Source organism: Zosterops lateralis (genome assembly GCF_965231275.1).
Source record: "Zosterops lateralis genome assembly, chromosome: 2".
In the NCBI taxonomy this organism is placed as follows: Eukaryota; Metazoa; Chordata; class Aves; order Passeriformes; family Zosteropidae; genus Zosterops; species Zosterops lateralis.
Genome location: NC_139763.1, coordinates 91,364,396 through 91,380,133, shown reverse-complemented (window position 1 = coordinate 91,380,133; position 15,738 = coordinate 91,364,396). Strand labels below are relative to the sequence as shown.

General features: G+C 36.7%; 1 protein-coding gene across 1 annotated transcript in view; it reads left to right on the top strand.

The window, feature by feature from the left end:
• Positions 1-322: 322 nt before the first annotated feature.
• The window catches only part of STXBP5L (syntaxin binding protein 5L), a gene marked incomplete at its 5' end in the record, with an annotated part of 177,968 nt that continues 162,552 nt past the window's right edge, over positions 323-15,738 (top strand). The window contains one exon of the mRNA XM_083854399.1: positions 323-514. Within this exon, the coding sequence (XP_083710525.1) occupies positions 323-514 (192 nt within the window). The remainder of the gene's footprint in view (positions 515-15,738) is intronic.

Sequence of the window (15,738 nt, the reverse complement as noted above, 5' to 3'; positions counted from 1 at the left end):
ATGGCGGTTGTTCCATTGTTCCTTGTTTGAGCGTAAATCTTAGTCCTGCTGCTTGTGGATTCTTCATTTATTTATTTATTTATTTATTTATTTTTGGAAAGGACCTTTCCAAGTAGCTTTTGCGTCTGACAAAATGAAGCCTTTGTATTTTTCAATCAATCATACCTAATATTGACATTCTGTTGGGCACAAGAGACTTAAAGTGCTGCCTCACTCAGAGGGACCATTAAAAGACTTTTTTTTTTTCGGTCGCTCCATGTAGCTGAATGTGTTACGACACATCCTTTCTCCCCCCCCAAATCTTCCGAAAGATTTTTCCAAAATGAAGAAATTTAATTTTCGCAAAGTTTTGGACGGTTTAACTGCCGCATCCCCCGTTGGAAGCAGCGGCGGTGGCAGTGGAAGTGGGGCTGGCGGTGGCTCCGTGCACCCAGGAGGGACTGCGGGAGCTGCAGGGACACCCCGAGAGGAGATCCAGGAGACGCTCACTTCAGATTATTTCCAGATCTGTAAGGTAAAGGCTGTATTTTTTTTTATTTTCTATAGAAATGATAAAAGCTATCCTGGGTTGGGGATGGGGTGGGGGGGTAGTAATATGATACCAATAAGCGTTTTACTTGAGAACTGCAGTGGTTGTATAAGGACTTTGGAATGATAAGACAGAGATCCAGTGGATGTTTTTTTCTTCCTCCTGCAGAGTTGAGGTGGTCAGTAAATTCGTAGAAATCTTGATTTCAGCACTCAGGGCCGAATTCCAAGTTCACGCTTGGATCCCAAACTGCTGACAGGATTGTGGACAGGAAAGCAAATCAAATGGTGTTAGTACCGATAACATTTACAAGTCATTAGAAATTGAAGATTGTATGCATCTACTTTGCCTCCTCACTCTTCTCATCCTCCCTGCCTTTCCTTCTCTATTTTAAGAAAAAGGCACAAGCTAGAAATAAAAGACAGTGCAGTGACTACAGAACCCAAGACTTCAATTATTTGTGAAGAGCTGGATGTAGATTCAGGGTGGCTGTTTACCATTTGTACTGAAGTTTCTGATTGCATGATAACAAACTTGGTGGGACAGCATAAATACCAAAAGTTGCCAAATCTGTTCTGCTTTTTATGTGTTGATCACCTTAAGTGGGAATTTTCTATGAGTAGAAAGCATGAGATATCCCTGTATGTATTTTGGTTTGTATCTGTTTTCTGCAACAAGATTTTATTGATGGTCTTAAATATTTGCACCTGTAAAACAGCACAAACTATTTGGTACTTCTGACCAACTCTGAAATATGAAAATCCTACTTTTGTAATGAACACAAAAACATGAAAGGAGATTACGGTCTTCTACTATTACCTGTCAATTTCATGTGAATTCTGGTGGCTTTACAAAGTTTTGTTTGCTTATTTGTTTTGATTAGAAGCTTCAACACCAGAATTTTTAATTAGTGCAGTTTGCATTACTAGGAGTAAATGGACTCCACCTATTAAATATACTTTGCTTTTATTAATGAGATACAAATTGATCTGAAATTTAGATTACAATCAACTCCAGCACATCATTAATTCCTTTTGTGTTTTGGAAAGAAGAAAGAAATATAAACAAACAAGGCAAGCACATGAGACATTTTGTGTGCAGATCTGGTCCTCGTGAAACACACAGCTTCCCTGATGTCAGATACCATGTTCCTAATTCTGTTTGGCTTTCAGCTACAGCTGGTGTCAAAACTCTTGCAGACTTCATGGGGAGAAGGATGAGCCCCTATGGCTTAAAGATTCAGAGACCTTTAGATAGGTTCTACAAAATTTTAGTTCTTTTTTCTTGTAGTTCTTTGCCATCCTGAACCACAACAGGTTCCGGCCTTTTGACTCAAATGATTCTGTAGTTTAATAGACGGTCAGTAATGAGTGCATTAGGATCATACCTGCTTCCCAGGCTGGGGTTTGACTACTTTTGCTTATGTACACACTAATTTAGCATTTTGTGAAACTCCAGGTATTCAGTACAGTGATTTGCCATTTTTGTGACATGACTAAAATGATAATAAAAACAATCAAGGCTCATTAAAATATCATTAGAAGGTCTGACATTTAAAGATTTCTAAGTAAGGCTAAAACTCAACATGACCCTTCATGTTTAAGTCGTGTGATAGGGACAAAGATCTGTATTTAGTGAGATATGGCATATTTGTGAAAATAAGCAACCTAAGATGAAACATTTTTTTCCTCCTCTAATCTCCATTATTTCTCTTGTTTACTTTGATATTACTTGAAGACAGTTCGTGTTACATCCTGATAGATCTGCTTGGAATATGTGTAAAGGAATACGTCATTTGAAGATTTTAGTAGCCAATATCTGCCTGTCTTAGCTCTCAGGTTAAAATGTTCTCAAAGTAAATATTTCTGTGGGAAACCTTTTAGTTGTTTGCAGCAGCACTTGCTTATGAATCCATGTCACTGCAGAAGTGCACGGTACACCAAATACCCCCTTCCTTTTTCCCAGATACAAAGGCATGCCGAGAGCAAACTTCCAAACCCCTGGGTGCTCCTGTGCTGCTGGCAGACACTGGGCAGTGTTTATTCCGCTGGAGCAGCTCTGTGGAGCACCAGGAGCACCGGGAGGGCCCCGCTGTCGCAGGGGAGCCGAGGGCAGCTCCCCCCGCCTGCTCCGGGGGGCCAAAATCGGTGCCTCGGTCACTCGGGAATCCAATTAAAAACACACCGGCACGAATCCCGTCCTCCCCGAGCCTCTGCTGTGCAGCACTCCTGGTATTTCAGTCGGGTATTTGCATGTTGAGTTACATAAGTTGCACGGGCTGCATATTTAAGGATCCTCGGTGTGAGATGCTGCTGCGCGCAGAACTGAGTGAAGCTGATGGCACTTTGGGTTTGGTGTCTGCAGAGTCGAGGCAGTCTGGGCTAGCAGCCTAAGCAGCACCTCAGACTGGTTTTCCTTTCTTTGCTGATTATAAAAATCCTCATTTAGAAGTGAAACATAAAAGCTGACTCACACTTAGGAGTTAAAGGGCCTTTCCCTGCGGTTTTTATGTAAATAAATTGCCTTTCTGAAGTTTGTGGGAGGTCTGCTTGGCTGAAAACACGGATCCAGTCCTCTAGCAGGACACTGTTTTGAATGGTAACACACCTGATTTCATTTGTAACACACCTCAAAGACAGCTCTCCATCTTGTGGCGTTTTTAGGTTGGTTATGACCACAGGGTCTTTTTGAGTTACAGATTAGAGTTTAACAGAAGTAAACTGAATATTTTAGGCCAAGGTGTCCTCAATGAGTTACTTTTGACGTTTATATTTAAATCATTTATGTGATCTCCTGTATTGAAAGAATGAAATGTTCTTGAAACTATTACGTATGAAATAGCTACGTCCTGTTTTAAGCATGATAAATTCATATGTTGGTAGCTGTAATAAGGAATCAGTGGCACCATTTTCAGAGTACTCAAGCAGTGTGAAATATTGTCATACCTATTTTTGTGACAGCAGGAAGCTGAGGTACAGTTTAGGCTGCATCTAGAGACTGCTCTTGGGATTTGGGTATCCAAGTAGAAATCATGAAAATATTGATTATAGTTCATATTAGTTGAATTGAATTTGTGAGATACCAGCATCATCCTAAAACTAGGCATGATCCAGTAGAATAAGCTACTAAAGTCTATGTTAATTTTAATGGGGATAGACCTAATTTCCTTGGGTTTGCTTCTTCATGTTTTCCCTCTGTTTATGTGTTGGTTTTTTCCTCTGGCAAGGATTTTTAGGCTCACCTGTGTTTGTCCAGGCCATCTAGAAACTAAAATATGGCACTGGGGAGAGATCTGCTCTTAATAAAGGAAGTGAGAGGCTCAGAGTTAGGATGTTTTAAATCATTTGAGTAGAACTTTGAGCAGAGGGAACATAAAAGGAGAAAACAGTGATTTTATTACTTTTTCAGAAGGTTGCTTGTTAGGGGATGACGCAGTTGGGAAAAACTGAATAAGAATGAGGATGTACTTTTTTTTTTTTTTTTTTTTTTTTTTTTTTTTTTTTTTGTATGTGAAGTGCTTGTTTCTCATAAAAATAAATCTCCCATGTAGAACTACTCAGGGTTTTCTTAGAGAACAATCACAGAGTTGAATTGAATTTGTAGAGCATGAGGTTAATAACTTTGAAATCAAGACCTCAGTTAAGAGCACAGTAACAGTTGTACTTTACCAGGTATACAATTAATCTACTCTAACATGTTTTCTTTTGCTGTGGGCAGCAATTGGATACACACAAAAGGGTCCAAGAACTGGCAATTTAATCTTCTCCAAGAATTGCTTCCCACATGGTTATAGATTGCCCTTAAACCCCAAAGCATGAGATTTCTTTTCTCTTCCAAACTGGTCTTCAGTGTTATTATTGCTAGTCTTGCAACCCAATAAACATCCTTTAACTCTGGTTGTATTGTTTATATTGATAGTGTAGCCATACTTTCAGTATGTTCATTACCCAGGCTTTATGCAAAACCCATGGAGGCCAGAACAGTTTTAAGCTTTCATTTTGCACAAAGAGGCCTTCAAGATACAGTCCACCAGCAGCCAAGTTAAATATACCTTAATTATCTGGTTTTCCTATCAGGTGGTCTTAAATTTTAATTCCCAGAGTTTGTAGATGGTAATACCTATTTTGTCATCCTATGAAGATAAACATGTAATCCTTCTGACAGCAGCCAAGGAGGTATTTTAACTGCAAATGCAACATGACACTACAGTTCAGTGCTAACAGAGAGAAGATGAATTTTGGAATGGCAACTTAAGCACAATGCTGCAGGAGCACAGTTTTTGTTATGAAGAATTAAAAACAAAAAATCCTTGTTATAAGCTATCTGCAGTGTTTTAGTCAGTTTGAGCTGTTTGGTTAATCTGTCTTATTTCCTTGCTAAGATCAGACAGGAGACAAAAAATAAAATCTTTGCAAAGTGCTACATTTCCATGAAATCCCATTTTAAAATTAGTATGAACTCTTGTAAGTTCTCAGAGTTCATTTAATACTTAAATGGTAAATAAGATGATGTTGGGAAGGATTTTTTTTTCTATTATATCAGAGTTTGGATCTAAAGGTAGATTCAGAACCCAATTCTGTTTAAAACTACAGAGTCAAAAAAAACACTTCTAAATTAAATTATAGTAATTTCATGAAATTTGTGATGAGCATGATGTATTATTATTATTTAAGTGTTTGTATTAATTAGAAATAGGATTTATCCATGGGAAAGAGCATAGCATATTAAAAGCTTCTTTTGAAAGAATTTTGAAGATTTTAAGGGACCTGTAGTAGTATAACTGGATTCAGTTGTTTGGGGTTTTTGTGAAAATATCTGTCTTTTTGCATAATTAATCCTAAATGAAGTAATGCACACCCTTCATGGCCAACACATGCAATTACATTTTCCAAATCATTTCCAGACCTTTAAGGTTGCTGAGTAAAGCACTCAAAAAGTTCCACATTTCCTAAATAACTTTGTTTGCACAGGCAACTTTTAATTACATGATCCCATATTTCTTCTATAGGTTTAATTTAGCAGAACAAATAGTGTTTGCTCATAGGAAAGTACTTCAATATTTCTTTGCATACTTAAAACTCAGAACATGCCTGAATATTAAGTTCCCCATGGACTTTTCCAACAGAAGTGCTCACCACTGTAGTTCTGAAAGCTTTATAAACATTAATGAATTGACCTTCATAATATTTCTGTGAGATGGAAATTATATTTTCCCTGCAGTATAGATGCCACAGAAAATCCAAAATGTTCAGGGTCCACTGTTTTGAGTCTCCAGCTTGACCTGCTTTGCATCTATTTTTCTTTTGGCATATTTAACTTATCCCATGTTTTCCCATCGAGGCTCACATTGTTCTCACATTCTGTTTCACATATTCTGCACAGCTGCAGAGTGATCTTTAAGTTAGTTGTTCAGTTTATATGCCCACCTTAGATAGCCAGAATGACTCTGAATTTCCTTTCTGTCTCAAATGACTACAGATGGATACCTGGCTCCACTGTACTATGGAAGAAAAAGATAATTTAATTAATCCCTGCAAAAGGAGAACAAATCCATACTGCATAGATTAACTTATTTCATGTTATTTTTAAATTTATTTTTGCTTTTTACAGTTGACCTTGCATTTTTAACAGTATAAGGATCATAGAATAACCTGAATCGGAAGGGATCCTTGAGGATCACTGAGTTCAACTCTTGATTTCACTAAGGGAAACCTAAAGGTTAAGATACTTGCTTTAATTTTGTGTGCCATTTCAAGTGGGGTTTTTTTGGTTGTCAGTTTGGGAGTTTTTTGGGGTTTTTTTCTTAATCCATGGGATCACAGATGTTGGAAGCTCATCTAGTCCCAACCTCATTGCCATGAGCACAGACACTTTCCATTTGACCAGGCTGCTCAAAGCACCATCTAACCTTGAACACTTTTAAGAATGAAACATCTGCAGTTTTTTTCTGGGCAACCTGTGCCAGTGCCTCACCACCTTCATAGTAAAGAATGTTTTCCCCAAAATCTAATCTGAATCTGGTCTTTTTTAGTTTGAAGCCATTGCCCCTTGTCCTATCACTACATGCCAATAAAAAGTCCCTCTTCAGCTTTATTTTAGCCCCCTTTAGGTACTGGAAGGTGCTATAAGGTGTCCCTGGAGCCTCCTCCAGGCTGAACAACTCCAACTCTAGTGGGAACACTGGCTGTATTATTCCTCACCTGTGGGTCACCAGGTAGTTAATGAGAATTTTTCTCACTATTGCAGTGGGAAAAGCAATTTTTAATCTTTTGTAGGAGGATGGAGGAAATTCAGCCTGGTTGGCTCACAGTGTTCTGATTGAGGAGCTGTCGCATAAAAAGTTGGTTGCATAAGCAACTTTGCTCCCAACTTACTTCTGAAAGAAAAATACTTACACTTAATTTTTTAAAGAAATGACCAAGAAATTACTTCAAGTTTTGTGGCCAAAAATATGAAGAATGTTTTTTCCAGATAGAAATGCATATTCTGTGTAAAACATGCAGCTGTCCTCAGTGGAGCTGGACTAAATCCAAGACAGACCCCATTCTCACTTTGTTTAGATGAATATCCACTCATATCTGCTTCCTACTCTGAAACATCTGATATGCCCTGGTACATCATTTATGCCCAAAATACTTTTTGAAATCTGTGTGAAAATACTGTGAAAAGTTAGTGTATTCACTTTATAAACCGAGCAAAGGAAGCAGTAGAGACTGAACTAATACACCTTCCTAAACTGCATGAATGTAGTGGTCTGTTGGCTATTTTAAGAAAAAAGTGCTCGTAAAAGTAGCTTATGGGGTATATTAATTTGTCACAATGTGTGTTAGAATCATTATAGGGGAAGATTAGAGGACTGTAGGATTAGAACTACAAGTAATGTGCGTCTGTGGAGAGGAGAGAAAGCAATATTATTAGGTACAGATGGCTGGCAAGTATGCTCAAATGTAATAAGATGTTATCTTTGTGCAGTGCTGTGTCCATTCCTAACAGATCACCAGCAAAGACTATGAATAATAAAAAGTACTAGAGACAATCTGTCACCTGTAGCTAGGGCCAAAGTCTGAGGGGGTGCACTCTTAATGGTTCCTTTGACTTTGTATATAGTACTGAAAAAAATCCCAACCTCAATATTCAAGGCCTTGAGTTGATGAATTCATGGACTCAGAAGAATCGTTACTGAATTCTGTGCTGTATATAAGTAGATGCATGTGTGTATAGTAGCATGTCTTTTTACAGAATTTGAGTCCAATAAATTAAAAATAATTGCTTTATTTCATTTAAAAATCTGTTATGTAAGAGTGCTGTGAGGCCAGACACTCAGAAGTCAGGTCCCTTATTCAGCTAGCATCCAGTTATGTCTGTATGTGAGGCAATCTTGTCTTTATTGCATCTTTTTATTTTCTTAAAGTGTCTGCTTATGTTTTGTTCTTGTCCTCCCTCACATTTGTTTTGAACAGTATACAACATGTGAGGAGAATGAATGCTGTTCAGTTTGGGTTCTTTGCCACAGTTCCTGTGAGAAGATCTCTGTGTTATCCACTGGGCATCACCATAATAGTAAATAATAATAAATTAAGGAATGGTCATCTCTGCTTCGTTCATCCTGTTCCCCTTCAGGGTGGAGATGTGCTCTCAGTTACAGCTGTCCATCATCACTTGTGTTACAGGTACATTCCATTGCAGCTGTGGATAAAACTTAATTTTACTGAGTCCACAGATCCCTGCCTAATTCACTGTTTGTCCCTACATTTATTTTGAAATGCTCCCTGAATGAGGCAAAGGCAGGAGAAGTGACCTGTGGTTATGTAAACAGAGATCTGATTCTTACAATCCTTGGCTGTACTGTCTTTGTTTGTGTCTGTGAGCTTGGTACCTTCATAGGCAGTGCAGAGGGGGACAGTGATGTGCAAGATCTGCTGGATTTCACTGCTGTGAGAGGGTAAAAACCTGCCACAAAATACTTACATTTCATTTGGAATATATCTTCACCCTGTGTGAAGTGGAATGTCAGCCATTATTTTCAGGTGAAATTCTCAATTCAACATCAATTAAAAAACAAGATCTTCGTGTTGCCTACAGCATGTATAGAGAAAGAAGGTAGGAGAAGATTAATTATGAATTAGTATTAAATAGTAAACAACATTGTGAATGCTAGTAATGAAATCTGGTAATAGCATTTGTATACAAGAATGCCAAATTACATTGCAGAACAGATTTTCACAGGAATAAATCAATAATGCAGATTATCTCTCTATCAAAGTAGAGCTTTGACACTGTTTCTCTAGCTTCCTGACCTGCCATTCCCTAGCTCAAACCCCGCACCTTTCAAGAACTTTATCACAGCAGTAACGTTTTTTCAATCCCTAGTATGTCTGATTTTTTAAAAAAACTAAAATATTTTGAAAGCAGCAACCAAAGCATTTGTTTCAGACCAGAAACCACAATCAGCCATAACAGAATAGAACATAATTAGTCCAAAGTAGTGAAGTTTCAGAAAATCCAAAAATGGGAAGACATGCAAAATTAATCAGAATTATTATTATTATGTTGATCTGATGTGAACTTAATAAGAACACTTTTGTTTTTGTTTAATTTCTCATTAAAGTTACAAAATCATTTTATTCTTTGTATCCACAGTCATAGTGAAGACAAAAATATTTTCCTTTCATGGCTCTCAGATAAGTTGAATGATTTCACAATTCTTGTGTATACCCTTAAAGCAGATCTCCATCAGGCAGATGATACTCTGAACCAGCCTCTCTCAGGTTCTGGAGTAATACAGTTAAATGATGCAACGACAAAATCAATGGAACTGCTATTTGAATTACTTTGATTATAAAGACTTTCCATTTGCACTGAAATCTTGCTTAAGTAGGTAGGCCAAAATGAACGTTGCAATCAGTAGTTTAGGGTTGGGGGTTTTTTTAATAATTCTGCATTAAAGACAAGGGTAGATATAGTTTAATGAACGATCAAGAGATTTCTCCATATGCTGGTGCCATATTTCTTCTTGCCAGTTTAAATGGCAATAGTGGGAAGTGCATTACACCGTATTTACTGTACAGTGGGTGCAATTCCTTTGTTGTGATCTCATTTTTTCTTCCCTTTTTTGTATGTTTGCCTGGGGTTTGTTGTGGGGTTTTTTTGTTTGGTTGTTTGTTTTTGGACTTGGGAGAGTTCTTTTAGAAGGAATGGTAAAGGAAGAGGTGAAAGAAGTTTACATACATCGTTCTCCCTTGGATTTGGGATTTATCCAAAGGGCATAATGCCTTCCTTGGGATGGTTATATTCATGTATTACCCTGTAACTTACAATGCTGTAACTCGGTGCTGTGGTGGATGTAGCAGGATGGTGTAGTTGCCAAGCAGTTGCTTGGCCATAGCTACACTGATTTAAATAGATCCAGAAAGTGATATTAAAATTCAACCCCTTTAGCTTTGGGCAGGAGGGGTTGGACCAGACAATCTGCAGAGTTCCCTTCCAACCTCACCTGAGCTGGGGATAATAAAGCTTATGAATCAACATAATTTTATTTATTAGTGGATTTTCCTGTCTAAATTATATTAATTTGTATTTTTCATACACTATAGTGTATTTCAAAGGACAAGCATGAGGAGAGTGCTTTTTGAAATTCAGAAGGCCTTATTTTTCCCCTGTGGTTTGCTTAGCTTGGCTGTTTGTATCTATATGAATCACATCTAAATAGAACCATCCTTATTTAATAGTCTTTAACATCTAGCTTGCAGAACTGAAAATGACAGTGGAAAAACACTTCTCTGAAGCATCTGCAGAGATCTTTGTTACAGAAAAAAAAAAGTATATTCATTTTACAAAAATGTATAGTATTTAAGTCAGTTTCAAATACTCTAAAATCTCTCTTATTTTTCATATAATTATCAGTGTGTAATATTTGTGAAAATAAACATTTTAAATTCAGGCTGTATTTGAAGTCTGCTTTATGTCCAGGACAGTTACTTTCTCAAAATTCTACCATAGCTAATTAAGTGACCTTTTATAACAAAATAAGTTCCATAATTTAAAAATTAAACAATAAACCAAATTTGCTTACTGCTAAAAGTATTCTTCTATGCCAGCAGTTTTTGTAGGGAAATATTATGAAATTCTTCTTGTTTCTTATACATATCTTTTCTTCCTGCCCCAATATTCCTATTTCAATAACACTTCTCTTTTGTGCCCACATTTTCCATGTTTTTTCTTTACTGTATTTTTCTCCACCAGTCCTGATCTCCTTTTTCTTCCTCTCTGTTTCACTGCTACTGGCGAGGATAATAAGCTCCTAAGAAATAGCCTGCTGAGACAAACCCATGGTCCATATCTCCCAGCAGTCAGTCTCTGACAGTGGCAGTGGAATTGTCACTTAGGGAGGGTAATAAGTTACATCACTTTCTGCAGTCCATTCCCTTTCCAATCTCCCATCCTTCACCATCACTGCATTTGATGTGTCAGAGGGCATATCTTTAGCTGGTCCTTTTAAAAATCTATTTATCAATCATGTCAATGAATTTGTCCCATTTCCCCCTCCCACCCCTCCCATTTTAAACTGATCTTTAATTTTCTTTTGATGCCTCTATGGCCTTGCCAAATTTGTTTACCTTACCCGCTCACTTGTTTATGTAATTCTTAGTCATACCCCCCACATACAGCTCTCAAGTAATGGGCTCACACAGGTTTTCTGTAGCTGCAGCATGCTGCCCTCTGTGTAAGTCCTTCCTGTGTTCTTCCTCATGATGTCCAGCATTACTTGGCTTTTTGGGGTTGCTGTTGAACATTAAACCACAAATTTCAGAGGACTGACAACCATGCCCAAAAATGGCTTTGTTGAGTTGCACATGCTAGTTCCAAATTCAGCATTGTGCAGATCTAGTTAAGATTTTTTTTTTTTTTTTCTTCTAGCTATCTTACATCTATCCACACTGAAGCTCATTTATCAATTTCTTGCCCACTTAAGTCACTCTAATGAAGTCTTTCAGGAGCTGGTCACCAGTAGTACTGAATGTCACTATCCAAAGGAGGTTGCTATTAGCTGTGATCTCAGAGACTTCAGGGTTCATTACCTTTTATAGGTCATTAAAGACAATGAATTAAATTGGTCCAGACGTGGAGAATACTTGTGAATTTTCTTCATGGTAAAAAAATCCATAAAACTCTGTCCTTTGTTTTCTGTGACATGACCAGCTTTCAGTCCACAAAGAACTTAATTCAGTCCCATGACACTTCTGTTTCTCTAATAACATTGCTGTGGAATGTTATTGGAAGGCTTTTAGAAAACTTATGTATATTCATATCCCCTTTATTTACTTGCATGCTGACAGCTTCATAGAATTAGAGAGAACTAGTCAGGCATGATTTCCCATTGAAGAAACTCTGCTGACTTCTGCAACAATCTTTATCTGTGTGCTCTGTTACTCTTTATTTTACCATCTTGTCAGGGACAGCAATCAGCTTTCCCAGTCTACAGGTCCAGAGTCCCTTTTGTAAATTACTTTTTCCAGATGACCCTTTCTAGCTTTACACCACAGAAAAGAACTATCTGTGGGTATCTTTATCTAAGAGAAAAAAAAAATGAATAGTTTTTTAGAATATTCTGTGAACATGCTCAGAAGGCCTGGTTCCTATTAGAGGTTGAAAGCTAGATGGAATCAATAACTTGGGTTTGAAAAGTTGTAGCTAAGCTGTGATTTTTACAAAAAGTATTCCTTTGAAAAAATGAAAATTTAACTAATAAAAAATTTATCTCTCCTGTGTTGTTTACTTTGGTCGGAAGCCTGCTGATACCTTGTCCTCTTTTCATTTTTCATGAGAAGGGCTCAGTCTTCCCAATCAGAGGTTACAGACACAGAGAGCCATAAATGAGTGATGTCATGGTCTTGTAGTGATGTAATACATGGCAGCTCATTTGTATAAGCACTCACTTTTATCACTACAATCTTGGAGCACCACAATATTAAAAATAGTATTGAAGTGGTGAAAATGCTGTCATCATCAACAATTTTAATTTCCCACATAGCTGAGCACGAGGCTGGAGAGGTTTCAGTCAACACTTCATCCTCTACTCTGTAAACCAATCAATTATTCTTCAGTGGCGTTTTTGCATGTGGCATGTTGGTGACAATTTGGAAGTAGATTCTACATACTGAGCCACAAGTTTAGTTCAGTTTTAGCAAATGTACATATGCTCAGAAATTATTTACTTAAGTAAATCACTTTGGTGTCAGATGCTAAATGAAACAGAGTATCTATAAAATATTAGTAGAAAAGTTACAGATGTTAAGTTTATACAATTTTTTAGAAACTTTTTTTTACTATAAACCCTATTTATTAGTTGATACAGTTCAAAATTTGATCTAGTTCTATGTTTTCTGGGACTATTTAGAGAATGTTACAATCACTTTTATTAAAAAGGTGCCTTTGAAGTCTGATATAAACTACCACAGAATAAAAGATGAGAGAACTCTTATACTGAAGAATTGCATTATGCACCATGTGAACAATTATACTGGATATTGTATATTAGTACTAGTGCATTTTTTTTCAGGTAATGAAATATATCATGGTATCTTAGACTGAAAAAGACCATTATGTTCTGTACAGGATATTAAAATGTTCATTGGTAGATTAGTAGCAAGCCCGAATAATCAATTTCCTATATTAATTTAGGTAAATTGTTTGTATAAAGATTACTTTAATGATATGTTTGTGCAATTCACTGCTTAAAATGATTTAAAGAGAATGTAAGAGAAAATAACTGAGCTGAACACAGATTAATGCTGAAATTGTATCCACATTTGTAATTGTTCTGTTTCAATAAATTATTTTGCATATTGCACGGAAACTGTATGTCCTAGGGAGCACAGACTGCCTCTAGAGACATAAAAGGAAGCAGGATAATGTGGAGAAAAGCAGTCCTGGCTCCATCTGCTGTCTGGTTTTTTTCTCTCCCCTTTTTTTTTTGTTTCTTGGCAACTTCTTTCTTGGGGTTTTTGGGGTAGTTAGGCCCCCCTATATTTCTTTGAACACAGACTGAATTTTAACCATACTCCAGCTTTTGCCTGCTATTGACTCCAACTACTTCATTTTGTTTCTGAGCATCATTGATAGATTTGTTCTATGTTGTTCCTACTGGACACAACTCATATAAAATAGAAATGTACTTTTTTTTTTTTTTTTTTTTTGGTCACCCTAGGATCAAGTTAATTTTGTGGCCTTCTCTTTTTTTTTTCATCTGTATTAGTAAATGCTGTGAGGAAGCCCAGGCACAGTTCTGGAACTGTTACTCATCCTTATGTTCACTCAGGCTGTATCAAGGCACAACTGAAAAGTCTACTCCAGGGGCTGGCCTTTCGTGTCAATTTTTCTCACAGTCCTTGAAAAAAGAAGGGACCAAAAAGCTTTTAGTGGACCAAAGCTCAGGACAAGAACTTGGGAGTTTGGAGTGTTACAGCTTTTCCATTTTGTAGAATAGGTTTAATCTTCAGAATAATTTCTGAGGCTGCTCTAATTTGGGCCAAACCCACTGTTAATAGAGACATCTTTTTCGGCCCTAACTCTGTGCTGTGTAACTTGGTTTTCCTTTCAAAATGATTTTGTTCTTTTGGCATTCTAATAAATATAAATATTTTACTTGAAAAATGTGATTTACTTGGATGTTCAATAGATTTCAACAATTTTTAAAAAATATTCTACAAATGGCAGAATTTTGCATTCACAAAAACCTCCCAATTGGAATTAGCGTAAATACTCAAATTTGGAAAATGGCTGTAAAGCAGAAAGAGCACTTTGAGTCAATCCTGGAGTTCAAAAATTGTACTGAGCAATGATCCTGAAAAGATGTACATCACTGTTCTTTTAAAACATAGTTCTATCTCAAATACAGGTCCCAATTAAAATTTCCAAATGGGAACTCTGACTCTAGATTGCACAAATACTGAAAATACAGTGCAGATCCTACATATATAGGCAAGGATGCCAATAAGTCTTTAAGAATATTTATCTTTGCATTCTTGGGTCTTAAAAATAGTACTGAAAACTCCAGTAGTGGCTAAACATCAGAGAAGCTTACTGTGACTGGAACTGATAGGAATTCAAACTTTATTATCGAGAGCCTTTGGAAAATCAATAATTAAAAAAAAAAAAAAAAAAAGATAATTGGCGAAATACATTTTTTTTCCAGATAAGGAAGAACATGTGTTCACCAAAATACAGAAATGTCAAATGTGATAGCAGATTAGTAACGCTACATGTTCAACACACTAGAAAATACTACAATCCGTGATTCCTGAGGTTTTTGTGACATGAGAGGTAAAACCATTTCTTGGGTATGTAAGTTTGGTCTCAGATGCAGATATCAGAATAAAAAACTTAATATTTGAGTAATCCTAACTTAACTTAAGGAGTTAAGAAAGTTAAAAAAACCCATAACACAAAGCAAACCAAACCAGAAACAGAGCTGAGATCTTTGATAAATGCCTATATTAACATAAAAAGTGAGTTACTTTTCTACAGCTTAGTGAAGTAGCATATGCTTCTGGGTTTTTTCAGCCTAGAAACTAATAATTAGACATTCTTTAAACAACTTCCCTTATCAGCAGTAATTAATACACGAGACAAGTAAGATCTCTTTTAAGGAAGTGGTTATTTGCTGAAAAACATACATTTGGTTGTTCCCAAACTGCTTGTGAATATCAGTTCAAGTGTTTCCAGCTGTATTGGAGGAGTTGGAGTGATACAGCTGTGGAATCATCAGCTGCCTTTTACTCAACAGGTCTGCAATTAAGGAGTCCCTTTTGTTGAAGTTGTTCCATAGGGACTGCTGAATGCTTCAGCAGACATAGTTCTTGAACTAGATAATTTCAAGGAAGAGGAAGATAGCTTAAAAAGTTGAATTTCATTCAGTTCAAAGAACTTCCTCTCCAACCCCCAACCACTTACTAAAAAAAGAGTCAGTCCTAGAGTTCCAGGTTTTATTTTGTTAAATAATATAAACCCTTATTATTATACTAAAAAATAGCATTTTGTGCCCATTTTTGGTAAGCAGCCCCACACTCAAATTTAATTATAGTTCATTTTTATGTGTTTTTTTTATAGTCTAGTCTTCTTGTTTTCAATTTTACTCTTATGTTAGTTTTCTCCCTCATCAGATTCTTCCTCATAAGAATTGAGCAAGTCATGTTGGTCATAATCTTCAG